Below are 18,662 nucleotides of genomic sequence, written 5' to 3'. Positions count from 1 at the left end.
GCCATGGAGATGAGAAAGTTGTGGCAAAACAATGTGTCGGTGAGGGGGTTGCCAACTCACGTCATGCCAAGGTCGATGTCGCAATCATAATATTGCTCCCTCGGTTGCGGAGCTTTACTTTAGGCCATCTAGCGACGCTAAAGTCAACAACCCGTTTGGACGACCTGGATGTCGGATGTAGTGTGGATGTGTGGATGTGTGGTCGTGGTCGTGGTCGTGGTCGTGGTTGTGGTCGGCCTCAGGTCTCCTCGATTGGCTATTGCTTGGTTGTGATGCTGACGCAATAGCGGGAGCTGCCGTTACTGTGCGTGCGTTCAACAATTGCCGTTTGAGGTTAAACGCAATGATAGCCGGACAATCGATAACCGAGTAACGGGAATCATCCCCTCTTTTCGAACTACACCACACACTACACGTATTTCCGCAGCTGTTGGGGGGTCCAGACGTCGTTCAACCTCGCACATGGGCTAGCCTCAAGTGTGGTTACATCTCCCCACCCATTGGCATCCTTATTTCCTCCCCCGTGATCGCGACCGCAGGGGGAATGATCCGCGGCACTCAGGCGGCTGCCCTGTACGGTTACTGGCGGAAGCTGCACCCCTCGTCCCGCGAGAGAGCAAAACACAAACTGGGGGGTGTCCCGGCGCCCCCCACTGTGCATTAGAGCTTGGGTACTGTAGTTCCCCGGCACTATCTTGTCTTCGTAGGGCGCGCAGCAGAGTTCGCAGCTCGCTTTGACTGCCGCGCGAGACCAAAACGGTATGTGGGGTTCTGTGGCGATCTGCAGCAGCAGCAGCTGGGATCCGATTGCGGAGTACAGCATTGTAACGCTCGCCCACCAACCTCGCAGCTGTTGGTCCCTTTGGCTGTTTGAATTGTTTTCTTCATCAGATGCCGCGTTCGGAGGGGGGCGTATAGCTACGGACCCAATTAACCTTCTGCGAGCATCTGACTGTGCGGATGATTCTTCCAGGTTTCACCCATCTTACTCCCGTAGGATATGACCGGCCCGTGGCCAAGCGTCCCGGATGGCGCCGAGCTCTCCGAGCTTCGCGCCGAGATTCTTATGGCAGACTCACACCGGGGACAGGCCCCGCAACCGACACATCGATCCCATCCGCCAGCCAGGGCCGGCCAATTACATCCCTTCTGAATCCAACACCCCCGGGTCCCGGGTTTCGCGCCCGCATGCACCTTTCTGCATGGCGACGGTGCTCTGCCATTTTCGCTTTTGTCAGCCTTCCCACCCTTGCTCGCTGGGGTTCGCCTCTGACGCTGTGTTTTTTGTTTTTAAACTGTATTTCGCCACTCTTCCTGTTCGTAACTTTTCCCTCATCCATTCCCTATACTTTTCTTTCTTACATGTTAATTTTATCAAATCATTCCATGAACAAGACTTGACGGGCCCTGTTTACCCCCGCCAAGTCGCAACGTGAGGCTCAGTGGGACTTGTACTGAGCATTCATTCAGCCGTGGTTCTTCGTTGTTTTCCTGGCGCCTTGCATACATCATGGCCAATCAGAAAGGAAACGGGCCCAAGTTACCCGTGCAACAGCTGGCAATCCTAGGTGAGTAGCACCGCCCTTGTTTATTCTACGAGATGTCGTTCGCTATCAAGGCATCGCCCGCTCGACTCGGAGCTTGGCGCGACGCCCACGCCCAGACCATCCCGGTTCCATGATCTCGGGTACTGCTCCCATCCGGTATTGCTGTGCTGACACTGCCTTCAACGCAGCTGTTGCTAGGTTTGCTGAGCCGCTGGCTCTAACATCAGTCTTCCCATATCTCCCTGAAATGATAGCGAGCTTTGGTGTAGAGAAAAATGATGTAGCCAGATGGGCCGGCTTCACCGGCGCAATCTTCTCAGTATCTCAAAGTATGACTGCTGTCGCTTGGGGGAGGGCGTCCGACAGGTTCGGCCGGAAACCCGTCATCCTCATCGGTCTTGCAAGTACCATGTGTTGCTTCCTCCTCTGGGGCATGTCAACAAGTCTTCCCATGGCTATCACCGTCCGCGCCATCATGGGCGGCGGCAACGGCAACGGTAGGTCAAAATTAAATCAATGACCAAACAACCCCCCGAAAAAATGACTGACAGACTCAAAAACAGTTGGTATCATTAGAACAATGGTAGCGGAAATGGTGCCCCAAAGAGAGCTCCAGCCAAAAGCCTTCTCACTCATGCCCCTCGTATGGAGTATCGGGTCCGTCTTTGGTCCCGCCTTTGGTGGTTTCTTTGCCCGACCTGCAGATCAGTATCCCGACCTGTTCGGCCGCATAGAGTACTTTAAGCGCTACCCCTTCGTCTTGCCGAATTTGATGGCTTGCTGTGTATTCTTCATTTCCTTCATGACTGGACTGTTGTTCCTCAAGGTTAGTAATGGGCCATTTGGGGGCTACCGTGTAAAACAAACACTAACACAAAACACAGGAAACCCTCCAGGGCAGACGCCACCACCGCGACTGGGGGTTGGTATTGGGCGAGAAGCTGACGCGCACGTTCCGTCGGCCGCGGGGGTACAAGAAGCACCGGAGGCAGTCGTTTGTTGATGACGAAGCCTCGGCCCCTCTATTGGCCCCGTCAGCCTTGTCCAGCTCCGACCACATCGCGGCCGAGGCTGAACCGCCGACGATGAGAGACGTCTTTGGCGTGCAGACCTCCATCAATCTCGTATCATATACTTTCCTGGCCCTGCATTCCGTCGCTTACGACCAGGTCCTCCCCGTCTTCCTCAACTACCCCCGCGTGATCCCCGACGAAACCAACACCCGCCTCCCCTTCAAGTTCACGGGGGGATTCGGCCTGTCCTCGGACAAGATCGGCACCATCTACACGGTCTACGGCATCCTATGCGGCGTAGTCCAATTCTTCCTCTTCCCCTGGCTATGCGCGCGCTTCGGCGTGCTGACATGCTACAGGGCCGCAAGTACGTTCTCCCATCCCATCCCACCCCATTCCTTGACGCCTGATTGATCAATCCCCTCCTCACTAACCACCCCGCCGTACAGTGCTCATCTTCCCCATCCTCTACTTCCTCACCCCCTACACGGCCCTCGTCCAGGACGCCACCCTCCGCTACGCCTTCTTCCTCGCCATCATGTTCGTCAAGGGCTTCGTCGTCATCGTCGCCTTCCCCTGCACCACCATCCTCCTCACGAACTCGGCCTCGTCCCTGCGCATCCTCGGCACCCTCAACGGCTTCGCCACCACCTTCAGCGGCCTCGGCCGCGCCATTGGCCCCGCCGGCGTCGGCGCCGTCTTCAGCTGGGGCGTCGAGAAGGGCTACGTGATCGCCCCCTGGTGGATGCTGGCCCTGATCGCCGCGGTCGGCGCCATCCCGCCGTTCTTCATCATTGACGGGGAGGGACCGAGCAGGGGTATTGGGACGGATGATGATGATGAGGAGGAGGAGGAGGAGGGGGAAGGGGAAAGTCTACTGGAGAATGAGGTGGGCGGTGGTGGTGGTGGTCATGATGATGTGACTGTGCTTGAGGTGGTTGATAAACTGGATTCGGGGTCTGACTCGGACGGGTTGTTGAAGAGGGGGAACAGGTCGTACGGGACGATGAACGGGAACGGAGCGGCGAATGGAGTGTCGAGGTGTTGAGGTATTGGGCATGTTATACGGACCGGCTACGAGGATTGTGGGGACGGCGATGTTGACGACACGACAAGACGAGTCACGACCCTGCATGGCATGTTTTTCTTGGATTCCCCGGCGTTTCTGTTTATTCATGGATGCGTTTCTGCATGTATGCATAAATGGAGTTTTTAGGTTACATTTTCAGGCGTTAGGTTTCTAAAAACTCTCAACGTAGGAATATACATGAAAATACTTGTCTTTTAAAGGCTGTTTATGTACATGGGGCGTAGTATCGTTAATTATTAGATACAACTGTCCAGAGCTTATCTCCAATATCTGGCTGTTACAACTGGACTCAAAACACGTCCCGCCATTGAGTTTAAGTGTTATCCGTCACTATCAGTTCCTTACTCGTTCCAGGGGCTGAGGAGACGCGATCCTTTTCGGTTTTCGCAATCAGTAAGGTTATATTTAAGCTAAAAAGATATCACTCATTCAGTTTCCGTAGTAAAATAACATTTTGCAATCGGCCGGGTGCGCTAGCACACACCCAGGCTACCATCCCAAAGCCTTCCCGTCACCCATCCATTCTTTCGTCTCATTCGGCCCAGTTACCAGCTCCAACAAAATACCCAGCAACCAAGCCTCCATCATGTCCTCGTCCATCGTCCATCGTCCATCATCCATCATCGTCAATTCCCCCAACCATCAGTCCAGCTAACGAAACGAAAAGCTCAGCCCCGAACTCGCGCCGCGCTCTGCTCCTCCCCAGTGTTGGTGTCTTTCCCTCTTTGCCAACAGTACAAAACCAAGCAAAGAAAAGCCAAAGAATGACCCGTCAGAAGAAGAAGAAGAAAAATGAAGAATAAGAAAAACAAAAGTCTACCCCTAAACCTCCTCCTTCACTTCTAACCAGACACTAGAAGCCGCCAGTCAAACCGCTCTGATTGACCGCCCGGACCGACTACTGCGTCCGATAAAACTTCTTATACAGCAAATGCAACAACAGATTCACATTCAACTTCAACCCCCCCTCAAACAAGTTCATAAACTGGTGCGCCTCGAACTGCGCCTGCAGCAGGTCCTCGATCGGCACCAGCGCGCTCGCCCCGGGGATCTGGATGTGCCCGCGGGAGCCCTCGATGCTGAACACGCCCACCTCGTCGCACGAGATGGTCAGGTTGATCTGGCCCCACTCGCGCTCGTGGATCCCCGACCACGAGACGAGCACGCCCTTGTCCGACAGCGCGCGGGCGCTGTACTTGTACGAGCCGAACTTGGGCACGCGACCGGAGCGCTCGAGCTCGCGCTGGTGGTTGTACTGTTTCGTGAATGGGAGGAGGAACCGTTTTTTGCTGGAAATTTTGCGTGTCTCGTTAGCCGTTTCGCTCAAGCAAGACCAAGTCCGATAAAGAGAAACTCACCCTTTCTTGTTCTGCAGCGTCGCCATCGCTTGCTCGATGTAATCGTCATAACTCTTGCGCTGCTGCTCCAGGTACTTTGCCTTTTCGTGCAGGTTGCCCAGCGTCAGCCGGACGCCCTCGAGCTCGCGCTGCCTCTGCACTCGCCTCCTACTCTTGGTGCGAATGTCAACCGCGATGGCGTTGAGGACGTCTTGATAGTAATTGTGTCGCGAGATGCGGCCCATCTGCTCCAGCCGCATGATGTTCTCGAGCGCTATCCTCTTCAAGTCGTAGTACGACATCCTCGTCACGTCGACCATGTTGGCGTCCGAGTAGGCGCCCCGCGTGTTGGAGCCGTTGGAGAAGTCGTCCCGCAGCAGCATCTGCCACTTATGCTCGTCTTCCGGGCTGATGGGCTTGACGAGGATCTCCAACAGGTTCGTACCCGTCTGCACCCGGATGATGTACAAGATGCATCGCTTTGTCTCCATGAATAGCGCCTTGACGTCGGCATCGGGGTCTTCGAGGTCGTGCAACTTAGGGGTCAGGAACATCTGGATATCCGACGACCCGGCCGCTGTCATCTCGCTCTCGTTATGCTTCGCGCTACCGAGATCCTGCATGATCTCGCGCAACATGTCGTCCCGGTTGGGAGTTAGATGGGGCAGCTCGGCGGCGATGAGACTGTGGATAGCGAAGATGTCGGTCATCTTGATGTACAGCGTTGGCTTGTTCTTGGCGTAGAGGTCGTTGAATTCGTCAATGTCGAAAGTGCTCTCGGCATCAGGCACATTGATGAGGTTTTCCGTCAGAACGGAAAGGCGCTCGATAGACTCTGCGATGAAAGCATTAAGAGGCTGAAGGTAGATGTTATCTCCGCCAAACTGCCTGCCCGAGGCGATCTGGCTCAGCACCTTCGCAACTTCGCCTAGGTTGCGCTTCTGGAGCGGGCTCAGTTGCTTGTCGACAACGCCAACGTTCTCGGGCGCCGTCAGGGCTGGCTGCAGATAGGACTTCCACAGCCAGTTGCTAACTATCTGCAACAGACGCTGCTGGCGTTCGCGCTGGAACCGCTGGCAAAGCGCATCGAACGTCTGTCGGCACATGAAGCGGAGACCGTAAGGCATGCGAGGCAGGAGATCCTCCAAAGCTAGGATGAATTGGTCACAAATCTCCCGAAGATCCCGCAGGTGGTCAATGAAGACGGCCTTCGTCTCCGGATCCTTGATGGCGAGCTCGCGTGGGATGTCCAGAGGTCGGTTGCTAGGCCGACCAGTCCTTAACTCTTCGTTGTTGATGGCGGAGCGGTAGATCTGCATAGGGTCACTCTCCAGATCTAACTCGGGATCCTCGATAATGTTGTCTCGGATAAGAGGCCCAAGAAGATCTCTCAGGTACTTCCTGTCTCGTGGGGACCTGGTATAGTTATGGAAGAGCCTGGTCCAGAAGAACTTGCCGCGAAGGTAATCCTGGAGGGTGCTGCAAGCCTCGACTTCTTCCCGGATAGACCGCCCGATGAGCTTCAGGAGGTAGTACTCCTCTCTCCGCTTCTGCGCATAACCAAAGAGGCCCATCATCAGGTGCTCAATTCGCTTGCACTCCTTCTCGGTGGTGCCCTGTTCGCGCACACGCTTGAAGAGTCTGGCCAGATATTGGGGCTGAGTCTGGAGAGCGAAGAAGAGCTGTTGATAAGACTCCAGCTTTTTCCTGGAACTCTTGTTCAGCGCCTTGAGATCAAACTGATTGGCGCTCGCGATAGAGCTGTTAGCGAGGAGGCTGCTGGTGTGGCCGCCAAAATTGCTCTGATGCCTGACTACTTCGTCGAGCGTGATCTTGTTCTTCACGAGAAGAGCAATCTTAATGTCGAGCTGGTCGATGTACTGTTCCAACATCTCGTTCTGCCGGACCTGCTGGACGACCGTCTTGCGCAACCGCTCGAACTCGACCTCCTCGTTGAAGTCAAAGTCGCTATCGTTGAGCAGGTGGACGAAGTTCTTGACGGCGTTGACCGGGGGGTTTTTGCCAGAAGTGAGGCTCTTGTAAGCCTCTCCCTGCAGCTTGGCGCGGACGAAGCTCTGGATCTTGACCACCTTCTGCATGTTTTCGTTGAAGAACCGCTTCTTCTCCTCGAACTTTGCTCTGACGACGAAGGCCTTGGCCGCAGCCTGAATCTCGCCAATGGATTCCTCGTTTTCTTCAAGTTGGTCGAGCACCTCGGCGACGCTGCTCCGAAGAAGCATTGCCCTGGCGAGCGATTGAAGTGAGGCAACTTCTTCCTCATTAGCCCCAAGCTCACCTAAGAAATCTTGGTGTTGTTGCCTGTATAGCGAACCGCGAATGCGGGATTGGAGGTCGATGATGGCGGCTGTCTGCTGGTCGAGGGCGTCGAGGAGTTCGGACAAGCGCTTCCGTTCTAGCATGCCCCTGATCATAGACTGCAGAGCAAGGATGTCGTCCTCGGCTTCACCAAGGCTCTCGAGCTTCTCGGATATCTCCCTGCGCACAGCAGCAGCCCTGATGTGGGCCTGCAGAAGGCCCACGCTTGGTGAGTGCTCATGTAGTTCTGTTTTGAGCGCCTTCACGTTGCATCTAGCAAGGTTTCCGCGGCAGGCAGATTGCAGGGCTTCCCACATGGGGCTTCGGCTCTCGAGGGCTTCTTTTTGCAGCGCAACCTGATTCCTTGTCAGCGCAGCCCTGGCGGCAGCCTGCAAGTCAGCGATGACGCCGGCCTGCGACTGCAAGTCTTCCCGGTCCTCGTCCAATTGCCTCCTTAGCAACAGGCCACGAACGGCAGCCTGGAGCACGACCACCGGAGCCTCCGTGTGCTGCACTTCCTGTTGCTGAGCGTGCACGCGTTCTCGGAGCAGAAAGCCCCTGAGGGTTGCCTGGATGTCTCGAATGGGACCCGCTGCCACCATTAACTGAGAATGCTGCTCTCGTACCTCATTGCGGACCTTGTTTGCCCGCATCAGACTCTGAAGACTCAGAATATCCTTCTCTGTACTCTTCCAGAACTGCTCAGTCTGTGCTTGCCGACGGCGGACGAGGAACCCGCGAGCGGCGCTTTGAAGGCTGGTCGCAAAGCGTCTCATCTGGAGCCGATAACCCATGATTTGGCGCGTAAAATCGCCCCTGATACGGGACTGGAGGTCGATCAACCAATCTTCCGAATCCCAGAGGTGCTGCATGAGGTCGCCGAGCCGCAATCGAACCACGGCGCCTCGTATCTGCGCTTGCAGGTCGACCACCATGTCTTCGTTCTCGGCGAGCTCTCTATCGATCCTCTCTTCCTCAGTCTCTTCAGGCTCTGGGGTCTCCTCAACTCCAAAATCGGCTCCCATGTTGCCGAAGCTAGGCATGTTAGCTCCCAGCTTATCGAGGCCCTTTTGCGTAGCCTCTAGCTCATGGTGCTCGAATTCGAGTTGGCCAACGAGATTGCCGATGCGGAAGCCTACTATGCCTTTCCTGTAAAGGAGCCAACTCAAGGCATGGATGCAGTGGATGACCTTGGGAATATTCTTTTTCTCGTACAGGTCGATGAGCTCGAACCGGAAGAGATCCGGGAGTTGAACTTCGTCAAGGTAGCGGAAAAAGATGGCGATATTGTCCGAATGTCGATATTGGAGCCGCGGGTGGCGGAATATTTTAAGCCGGCGATGGGGGTTTAGGGATTCGACAACCTCGGCGAGCGTGACACCGTCTCTCAGTGCCTCCTCCAGTTCTACGATGGGCGGAATTGTGCGCTGGATAACGTCCTCGATCCACTCTTTGGCTTCACCAATGTGACAGAGATACTCGTACGCCTGGAGGAACTGCCGCTGCTTATCCATCCAGTTCCGGCCTTCCCAGCCATATCCGCCTGTCCGCTGCGCGGGCCTGTTAGACCCGGTCTTGTCTGCCCTCTGCAGCCTCCGCCGACCACGAAGACCGGCGACTTCCTGCGCCTGGGAGGTAATCGCAAACTCATCAGCAGAGCCGGACTGTGCCAATTTCGACAAGGTGCGCAGCTGGTTTGTCGACGAACGGCCGAGCCTCTCGAGGTCCGGCGTTGTGAGGGGAGCAGTGTGTGCATGGACGAGGGGCGGAGGACTCGCATCGCCTCCGAACCGAACAGTGTCAGAGCGCGTCATGAGCATGGAGGTGGGACGGGTGACCGATGAGCGCGGGGGTGGCGTCGGCGGAGTCAGGGGCGCCGGTGGAGTGGGTGAAGTCCGCTCATGGTCGGAAATGGACAGCCTCCCAATGTCGATGCTGTGGCCGCGATCATGGCGATGGGCAGTGCGGGGTGGCGTCACCGGGCGGGGCACCTGGGGCAGTGGTCGGAGCGATTGTCGAGCAGCGTGGTAAATATTCTCGGGCATGGGCGACGTCGGTGAGCTGTGTGACGAGTTGAGTGCGGGCGGTCGTCGGCTGACCTCGCTCAGTCCCCGCTTGTGCCCGTAGGTGGAATAGGCGCTCGAAGGCGAGGATGACATGCTGCTGGGGGTCCGACTGAACTCGTAGGTCCCGGACGAGGCGTTGGAATAACCCGAAGATGCGGATGAAGATGCATTGGAAGGCTGACGGAAGACGTAGTCGGCTGTTTGCGATTGCCGCAATGGATGCGGCCTGTACGACGACGACGACATTTTGTTGTTGTTGTTGTCAGAGGAGGAGGAGGAGGGGTGCTACCAGGGTGGGGGACTATAGCCCGCAGAATGACGGTGACACGGCGATGCAGCGGGCGACAACAACATTTAGATGGTTTGTTGCGGTGTAGTTTGATTTCCTGCGGTCGGAGCGACGCTGCAGGACTGCAATTGCAAGGCGGCCGGAATGGTGGTCTTGGGTTCGATGAAAATGCTCACTCGAGCAATGCAAACGAATCGATGTCGAGGTTGCAGCGCAGTGCGAGGAATGCGGCCGAAGAAAAAAACCCAAGGAATCAGAGGTAATTCGTGCCGTTGTTTTCTGATGTTCAGGTTCGCCGCAAACGCCCGCGTACAGCGCCAATAACCAAGCTCACAAAATTCTGTTGAAAGGACGGAAGCAACGCAGCCTGCACGACGATGCCCTCATTCTGCCCAAGCCGTGAGGGCATTGGGTCGCAATGTGAGCGGAAGTGACCGGGGTGGGCCGGCAGTTTAGTGGTTGGGGTGAGAGGCAAAGCCCACTGTTGTTTACATCCGGGAGCGCCTCCCCAGCAACCAACGGATGTCCGCCGGCCGGCAGGTGACCTCATCCCTGGCTCCACTGTGATCCGATCTGGCCGGTGCCCGTGCTCTGGTTGAGTTTCGGCCCTACAATAGCCCGTACGAGAGGGTAGGTACTTAGGTACGGTATCAGGTGGCCAGTGCGCAGCTCAATTCCCGTCGCGCCGCCGCCTGCAGGTTCTGCAGCCTCGACTCACCGCCCGGCGGCTGCCCCGCACTCGGTTTCGAGGCCTGGCATAAAAAAATTTCGGAGGCGAACTCCAAAATTCTTCTTTTTCCTTTCTCTTGGGGGGGAACAGTCGACTGATCTGGCCAAGGATACGTCGTTGCTGTCTCCCCCAAACAACCCTTCTTTGCCGGATCCCTTCAGCAGGCCCAGTCGCCTTTGATTCTTTGCTGTCTGCGCAGAAATGCCGGCAACAAACGGTCCCAACGCCAGCTCGTCGGCCCTCGACTACCGAAAGGCAGTCGAGCTTCTCGACGAGTACAAGAGCCGAGATGGTCTGAGCATCGACGACCTCATGGACTCCAAGGTCCGCGGTGGTCTGACGTACAATGACTTCCTGCTGCTCCCTGGCTACATTGGCTTCCCCGCCTCGGCCGTCACCCTTGACTCGCCAATCACCAAGCGGATCACGCTCAAGACACCCTTTGTGTCTTCACCCATGGACACGGTCACTGAGCATGACATGGCGATTCACATGGCGCTCCAGGGTGGTCTGGGTGTCATTCATCACAATTGCTCTCCTGACGCCCAGGCCGATATGGTGCGGAAGGTGAAGCGGTATGAGAACGGCTTCATCTTGGACCCCGTTGTGATCAAGCGGGAGACGACTGTTGGCGAAGCCTTTGCACTTAAGGAGAAGTGGGGCTTCGGTGGCTTTCCCGTAACAGGTCAGTTTTGTGCTCCCCGCAGATCATCTCCCCCGCTGCTATGATTACAAAACTTAAATCAATAACTTTCGTTCCACCGTATCGACCTATGTGTCATGGGGACTGTATCACTGAAAATTATGATTGCTGCTCGTCCACATCCATCTTTAACAATCTTGATGCCATTGGCTCTATACTGACGGTTGACTCGATAGAATCTGGCAAGCTGGGCTCCAAGCTCCTGGGCATCGTCACGAACCGTGACATCCAGTTCGAGGAAGACCTTGATCAGCCCGTGGCAAATGTCATGGTCACCGACCTCATTACCGCGCCGGCGGGCGTCACTCTTGGCGAAGCCAACAAGATCCTTGCGAAATCCAAGAAGGGCAAGCTCCCCATCGTCGATCAAGACGGGAACCTCGTCTCAATGATCTCGCGTTCCGACTTGACCAAGAATGTCGATTTCCCATTGGCCTCGAAGCTTCCGGATTCCAAGCAACTCATTTGTGCGGCTGCCATCGGCACGCGGCCTGAGGATAAGATTCGTCTTGCGAAACTTGTGGATGCTGGCCTAGACATTGTCGTCCTCGACAGCAGCCAGGGTAACAGCATGTACCAGATTGAGATGATCAAGTGGATCAAGCAAGAATACCCTGACCTGGACGTTATTGGCGGTAACGTCGTGACGAGAGAGCAGGCTGCTGCTCTGATTGCTGCTGGTGTCGACGGTCTCCGGATTGGCATGGGCAGCGGCAGTGCCTGCATCACCCAAGAAGTCATGGCCGTTGGCCGCCCTCAGGCGACAGCTGTCCACAGCGTCAGCTCATTTGCCGCCAAATTCGGCGTGCCCTGCATTGCCGACGGTGGCATTCAGAACGTCGGTCACATCGTCAAGGGCCTTGCTCTGGGTGCCTCCACCGTCATGATGGGCGGTCTTCTGGCAGGCACCACCGAGTCTCCCGGCACATCATTCGTGTCAAGGGAGGGTAAGCTCGTCAAGGCTTACCGTGGCATGGGTAGCATCGATGCGATGCAGGATAAGAAGGCCGGTGGTGGCAGCAAGGACAGCCAGAAAAGCAATGCTGGCACTGCTCGCTACTTCTCCGAGGGCGACAGCGTCCTGGTTGCTCAGGGTGTCTCAGGCGCTGTGGCGCACAGAGGGTAAGTGCGCATACGTTCCATTCGGGTGATGCTATGACATGCTAACTTCTCGATAGCCCCATCTCCAAGTTTGTGCCGTATCTTGCCGCCGGTCTCAAACACTCTATGCAGGATTGCGGCATGACCAGTCTCGAGGAGCTTCACCGGAATGTCGCCAACGGCACGGTGAGATTCGAGATCCGCACCGCCAGCGCTCAGCTTGAGGGTGGTGTGAACATGGAATCGTATGAGAAGAAGCTCTTTGCTTAATGACTGGGTAATGGGAAACGACAGCCAAAAGAATCGTGAACAGGAAAAAAACAGGAAACGAAAGGATGGTTGCTCATCATCTTATGGAGTTCTTATGGATGCGGTGGGGTGCGGTGACGGAGACGCGATCTTCTTGTGACATGGAAGATCTAACCGGGAAGCTAAGATCCTCGGTATCATTCCGAGGCGCTGCCCATTAGCACTCACCTCCGAATATAGGAGAATGCAACGATGCCGATCAAGATGTGACTCCTTATGGTTTCCCGTTGCTCAATTGATCACTTGTACTCTGATGATTTTGTATCCAGCCATAGAAATACATGTATAAGTCCCTGCACGCCTGTAGCTGGCAGGAATGCTGATTCTGGTCTACCTGAGATATCCACCCCGATTTTTGTCTATTACGCAATGCAAAAAGATGAGCACTTTTCATCGCCGTCTATAGCAACAAATTAATTCAAACAGACAGTCCAGGAGCTTAATCAAAATATTCTTCGTCCGCTTCTGCAGAGCGCTCGCCGGCAGAGTCGCCACCTTCTCGTTGAAGAGCTTCTCTGCCCTTGCCCAAACAGGCGAGTTGTGCCAGTCATTGAGCTGGAGGAGCGACGGGAGCAGGTCGTCTAGAGAGAGATGGACCCAGGTCAGCCTTTCCATCAACTCTCTGTCTCACACACACACACGTGCAAGTTCAGGGACAAGGTTGGGGGGAAACGCACGGCTGAATGCCTCGGATGCCTCGCGCGGCAAGAGGGACGGCAGGTGGTCGATGGAGATGACTGAGAGCGGTGGGCCGCTCTTGAGGCCCTCTACCGGCACGGTGGGCTTGTCAAAGGTCGTGGCCACCGTGTAGATGGGGACCGGGGTGAAGGGGGAGGTGGTATCCTAGACAGGGTATGTTTTAGATTTGTTCAAGAAGGGGTATCGAAAAGAGAGAGGCATTAGGGTTTGTTGGACATACTGCGGAGACGTCACACACGACTGAGAGGTTGCGGTCGGGGACTTGGAGGGATTCCATATTAACTGTAGAGAGGGTTAATGAGCTGTGGAAGGTGCGGTTTGGGAAGGGGTTAGGTCACCAAAGTTGGGAATCTTGCTGGTCAGGTAGATGCAGTTGACAAAGATGTCACTGTCAGTGATTTCCTCTGCGTGACGTGGTCAGCCTAGAGCACGGATGGGAACGGTATAGGGAGTGGACGTACTGAAGGGCCCGCCCTTCGCGGTCTCGGCCATATCCCACTTGAGAATGTTCTCATCGGGCACACCGGCCTTCTGCAGAGCAGAAACCGCCCCGGAACCACAACGGCCGAGAGCACCGATGACAATGACGCGCGGCAGCCGCCCAGCCTTCTTGGCACCCTCATCGAGTGCCTTCTTGACGTTGGCAATCAGCGCGTCCTCGTTAGGATAGCTCTCGACCCCCGGAAAGGGCTCGCTGTGGCTCAGCTGCCAGGCCCAAACCTCGAGTGCAAGAGCAGCGCCGGCGAAGCCCGCATGAAAGCCGAATGCCTAGGGGGGGTTCTGGTCAGTGACTGGCAGGAATAATTTGTCAGTAGATGAATGATACTCACGGCGACACGACGACCGCGTTCGTCAACTAGGAATTCCAGGTCCAACAGGGTGCCTCCGCCCCTGGGGAATCTGGCAAGCACATTCTCCCAGCCGGCCTGCTGCTTGTCTGTGTAGCCAGGTTAGAATCCAGATATCTGCCCGAAAAACGGCGTGGCGGTACCAACAGCAGTGGGCAAACTGCACATGAACATGCTTGAGAGGGACTGCTCGGAGAGTTAGTAAGATATTCTTGTTTGCCAAACCGGGTTGTTGCTACTTGCAGTCCTTCTCCTCGAGCTCCTTCAAGCCGACGATGATGTGCTCCTTGGGCGCATTCACCCAGCTGCCCTCAGGCACCAGAGTGGCACCGGCAGCCTCAAACTCAGCATCGTCAAATATCCTCTCTGGCGAACGCTCAACGTTGACGGTGTAGCCGGCCTTGATCAGTTCAGCGGTCGTCGTCGGCGTCAGGGCTGACCTGTGCTCGAGGGGCTTGGTCTCACTGCGGAGGTGCAGCACGGTAGGAGCCATTGTGAAGTAGCTGTTCAATTTTCTGTTGCGGGTGGTCAAGGTAGGAAATTGTAGAACGTGGCGCGGGTAGTGAAGGGGAGAGCAGGATTAGCTCGGCGGTGGTGAACTGAGGGCCTCACAGCGAAAAAGTGACCTTCTTAGCGCCTGAAATAGCGCCTTGGCGTACAGGATCAGCGAATGTATCTGTGGGGCCCTGTGATATTGCCACTTTACCTTTCTGGGACGTACTCCACCATCTGGCCCGTTGCTGCTTTGGGGAAAAAATCTCTGATGTATAAGTTATAGTGACTTCGAATGCTGTTAGAAAAGAGCGTCGGTGTCGCAAATGAGCGACGCACTCTGTACAGCTGGGAGCACTTGCCAACAGGCGTCAGATCACGTGATGTGCGTCCAAGCTTGGCAGCTGCCTCTAGAGCAGGCTCTGAGTCTCCTAATCAACTGCAAGGAAGTTCTATTGGGTTTGAGTCACTGCCATGAAACGGGTTCCCGCGGGCCGACTGCGGCGAAAACCTTGCTCTCGCTCTGGGGAAATTTTGGAGCAAGCTGTACCTGCAGGACGTACTCTACTAAACTAGATTCATCACTAAATTGCAACGGGGACACACTGGAACTACGCAACATCTTATTAGTCGGGAACTATCTACCCCTTAGTATTTAAAGGAGTTTCCTTGTTGCAGCTGTCATAGTAGATAAGATGGATCTGAGTCTTGGGCCTATGGCTTAAGGCGTTAGCGTTGCCTCGCACCTCAGTGCCCGCTAGACTGCTGTGCCTTGCTGTTTGCTACCTTAGCCAAGCAGTTCAAGCATTCAATCCAGTCGCGATAGCCTGCATGCCTAGTATGTGCGAGGTACAGTACGTGTATAACTTCACATGACGGTTTCATACGCTATGCACATGCACGGTATTTTTTAAGATCCACCGAGAGATCGAACGGGGTTTGATCGTTAACGCCACAACTGCCCCCAAGCTGCCCCGCACCGGCCCGCGACATGGGGTTCGATTCTGCCGTAGATAAAAGGCGGTGGGCGCTCGGGTTTGGTCAGGCAATCACTGTCATGTTGGGAAATGGCGAATAGAGAGTGCTCGGAGGAAAGTCCGGTTTGTGATTCGCTGCCAGATGGAAAGCCCCGGGCTCGGGCGGGCAGCCAAGGCTTACCGCCTGAGGGAGTTGAACTGTACATACATTAAGTGGTGCCGGAGCGAGGTAGAACCATGCTGCTGTCGCTAGGTATCGGGTTCGGCAACCGTTCCACTCGCTCCCGTCTCTATTTCCGCTCGCCATCGTGCCCGCACCAGGGGAGAGCTCCTGCCCGAGAATGCTGAGTTCGAGGTCGGCGTCTCCCCCAGACAAGCAGCAGCCCGCGGGACCGCTACGGCGGCTACTGCCCGCGAGTGCTGATGAAGAAAAGGCATCCCACAGCAAGCCGCCATCCCGATCGACCGCCAGCTCTGTTTCCAGCATCACCCCGCCCGCGCCCGCCCGGAGAAAGAGGGGCCAGGCGACGACTGCGGCCTGCGGCGCATGCAGGAAGCGTAAGTCCAAGGTGCGCCGCATTCTTAAACTCTGCTACTCCATGGCTACGGCCCTAACTGGTGGCTTCCCTGTGCCCAGTGCGATGGCGGGCGTCCCAAGTGCGCAATCTGCCGCGACCGGGGCACCGTCTGTGAATTCGACACCAATGCCACCGAGACGCACACCCAAGCCCTCAAGCGCAAGTACAGCGAGCTTCAGAACCAAAAATCGGCATTTGAACAGATATACGATGTGTTGCAGACGAGGACCGACAAGGAGGCCGGGGAGGTATTCCAGCGCATCCGCAGAGGTGCGGACGCCGGCTCCATTCTGCGCCACGTCAATTACGGCGACGTCCTCGTGCAGCTTGCCCTGGTCCCCGAGGCGAGGTACCGCTACGAGTTCCCTTATCTCCCCGACATGCCACCGTTCCTGCGCCGTCCGGACAACCCATACCTCGACTCGGAAGTCTACGAGTGCGCGCTACGCGGCCCCCAAGACCCCGCCTATGCGCAACCGCAGCAACATCGGTTGCTCCCCGACGCGGGGAATGGGGTTAGTAGCAACGGTTCGGTTTACTGGGGCGGCCAGCAGGATCCTTATCTAAAGCCCTACCTATCTGCTACCGTGGTTCACCCTTGGCTCGACTCTGTGAAGCCGTCAAGGTGGACAGCCGTCAGCAGCGATGATGGCTTCATGCGCAAGCTCCTCCACGACTACTTCCTCTTCGAGTATGATTGGTTCACCTTTTTCCACAAAGACTACTTTCTCCAAGACATGGCCGCCGAGCAGGCTCGCTTCTGCTCCGAGCTTCTCGTCAACGCCGTGTTATGTCTAGGATGTGTAAGTCACCACCGTCTCTTTGGCTGTTCATCGCTGATCGCCTCGTCAAGTTCTGCCATCGGGGCCTCAGGGGTCGTGCCGAGTTCTGGAATCCGAGAAACGTCGGGTACCAGTTTCTTGCCGAGTCCAAGAGGCTCTTTGAGCTCGAGTCCGAACTCGAGAGGCCAGTGTGGATCCCAGATGACCCATACTCGGAGCGCAGACAGATGGAGTGGGAGCAGCGACGGCTGACCACGATACAAGCTGCCCTCATGATAACCCTTATATACGACCTCAACGGCTCCGATAAGATAGGCTGGCGCTATACCGTCCAGGCTATAGAAATGGCACACGAGATACAACTCTTGGGCCCGCCGCTGGCGCATCACGGGCCCGAGATGGAGTGTGTCAGGACGTATACGGCCTGGGCACTGTTCTGTTGGCAAAGGTAATGTCGAAAAGGCGCGCGTGGAACGGCGTGGCTGGCGCTCGCTGACGATCACTGCAGTCTCCAGAGCTACCATTACTTAAACCCTCCCTGTATCAAGGAACCGCCAAAGACACCCCTTCCCGACCCGATGGACCAGCCGCAGTGGTACGGCGAGTTGTGGATCAAGTATCCCTTGAACCCAACTCGCCTGCCAACTTACCACGGCCTCTTATTCAAGGCCAAAGCCGACTACTGGACAATAATCACCGAGTTCTTGCTGCTCACGTTGTCGCGCCCGCGGGCGACCGCCCGGCTGCCGGTCCACCAAATCTTTGGATTCTACAATAGGTTCCGAGCTTGGTTGCACGGTCTTCCAGAGCCTCTTACGCCGAGGAAGATTGTCCTTCCGCACCAGCTCAAGCTTCACATGCACTATCACATCATTATGATCGACCTGTTCTCGCCCATCATGGACTGCAACGGGAGCGAAGGGTTTCGGCTGTGCAGGATGCCCCGTGACCTTTACATTGAAGCTGTAACGCACTTCGAGACGCTTCTCCGGCTCTACTATCTACGTCACGGCTTCGAAGCATGCGATAGCTTCCTTATCCATTTCCTCGGCACCCTCAACCACCTATCGATGAACGCGATAGTGTCGGGCGCCGATTCTGCATATCTCGAGTCTCGCAGGTCGACAATAATGCTGACTACCAAAGGAATCTACGACCAGGGCCGGTGCCATTTTATTGCGAGGGCGGTCCTGCGTCTCCAAGTCAGCCTGATGCCGCCCGAAGAAGTCGCGTTGCTCAGGCGCCACGTCGAGATGGAAGAGGAACAACTGATATACGGACCTCTGGAGCAGGCCGTCTGCTCCGATTGGCCTGTCTATGAAATTGGGCTCGAGGCAAAGGCCGAGCAGTGGCGGCAGGGAAGAAAGTTTTCAAGTAGTCTGGCATCTTTATCCGTCGGACCCGGCACCTCGCCGGCCCCGACTCGTTCGCCAACATAGCCATCACGTATCACGCTTTAATGACATGACCACTACCAAAGTAGGACGAAACGCAAATTCTACCCTGATGAACTAAGAACTTTGGGAGGTTATACCTGTTTCTCTCTGCTGGTGACGCGCCGGAACGCAAGTGCAGAAGCTGGGCAATCTCGTCGTCTTCATTCTGATTCGCCGAGGCGCGTGAAAACGGTAACGAGATCTGAGAGCCGACAGACGAGTGGTCAGCATCTCCAGATATCGCCTCAGTGAAACCCGACCGTGCAGGTGCTCCAAGGCGACAATGCTGCTAAGATCCGAGGAGCTGCCTTGTCCCCAGGCAACAATGCTGCTAAGATCCGAGCAGCTG

The 18,662-nt window shown here is 56.0% G+C and overlaps 5 protein-coding genes across 5 annotated transcripts; 3 read left to right on the top strand and 2 right to left on the bottom strand.

Annotated features, from left to right (window-relative positions):
- Positions 1-1,510: 1,510 nt before the first annotated feature.
- Positions 1,511-3,608, top strand: MFIFM68171_01265 (Major facilitator superfamily (MFS) profile domain-containing protein; the record flags this gene model as incomplete). The annotated part of the gene is made up of 5 exons (XM_071056687.1): positions 1,511-1,568; positions 1,736-2,044; positions 2,111-2,373; positions 2,432-2,927; positions 3,010-3,608. The coding sequence occupies 5 exons, from the start codon at positions 1,511-1,513 to the stop codon at positions 3,606-3,608; spliced, it is 1,725 nt and encodes a 574-aa protein (XP_070912788.1).
- Positions 3,609-4,548: 940 nt separating this feature from the next.
- IQG1 (iqgap-related protein) lies at positions 4,549-9,615 on the bottom strand (the record flags this gene model as incomplete). The annotated part of the gene is made up of 2 exons (XM_071056686.1): positions 4,549-4,939; positions 5,009-9,615. The coding sequence occupies 2 exons, from the start codon at positions 9,613-9,615 to the stop codon at positions 4,549-4,551; spliced, it is 4,998 nt and encodes a 1,665-aa protein (XP_070912787.1).
- A 974-nt stretch (positions 9,616-10,589) lies between these two features.
- Positions 10,590-12,462, top strand: IMD1 (inosine-5'-monophosphate dehydrogenase; the record flags this gene model as incomplete). Its single annotated transcript, XM_071056685.1, has 3 exons — positions 10,590-11,073; positions 11,268-12,213; positions 12,270-12,462. The coding sequence occupies 3 exons, from the start codon at positions 10,590-10,592 to the stop codon at positions 12,460-12,462; spliced, it is 1,623 nt and encodes a 540-aa protein (XP_070912786.1).
- Positions 12,463-12,891: 429 nt separating this feature from the next.
- Positions 12,892-14,541, bottom strand: LYS1 (Saccharopine dehydrogenase; the record flags this gene model as incomplete). Its single annotated transcript, XM_071056684.1, has 8 exons — positions 12,892-13,082; positions 13,179-13,344; positions 13,421-13,482; positions 13,539-13,604; positions 13,662-13,968; positions 14,031-14,137; positions 14,196-14,234; positions 14,292-14,541. The coding sequence occupies 8 exons, from the start codon at positions 14,539-14,541 to the stop codon at positions 12,892-12,894; spliced, it is 1,188 nt and encodes a 395-aa protein (XP_070912785.1).
- A 1,317-nt stretch (positions 14,542-15,858) lies between these two features.
- On the top strand, positions 15,859-18,316 carry MFIFM68171_01261 (Nitrogen assimilation transcription factor; the record flags this gene model as incomplete). Its single annotated transcript, XM_071056683.1, has 4 exons — positions 15,859-16,086; positions 16,155-16,898; positions 16,949-17,325; positions 17,386-18,316. 4 exons carry the CDS (start codon positions 15,859-15,861, stop codon positions 18,314-18,316), a joined length of 2,280 nt encoding a protein of 759 aa, XP_070912784.1.
- Between the last annotated feature and the right edge of the window lie 346 nt (positions 18,317-18,662).

The sequence above is a fragment of the Madurella fahalii genome (genome assembly GCF_045866475.1).
Source record: "Madurella fahalii IFM 68171 DNA, scaffold_1, whole genome shotgun sequence".
Taxonomy (NCBI): Eukaryota; Fungi; Ascomycota; class Sordariomycetes; order Sordariales; genus Madurella; species Madurella fahalii.
Note: the sequence above shows the minus strand (reverse complement) of the source record. Positions and strands in the feature narration are given on the sequence as shown.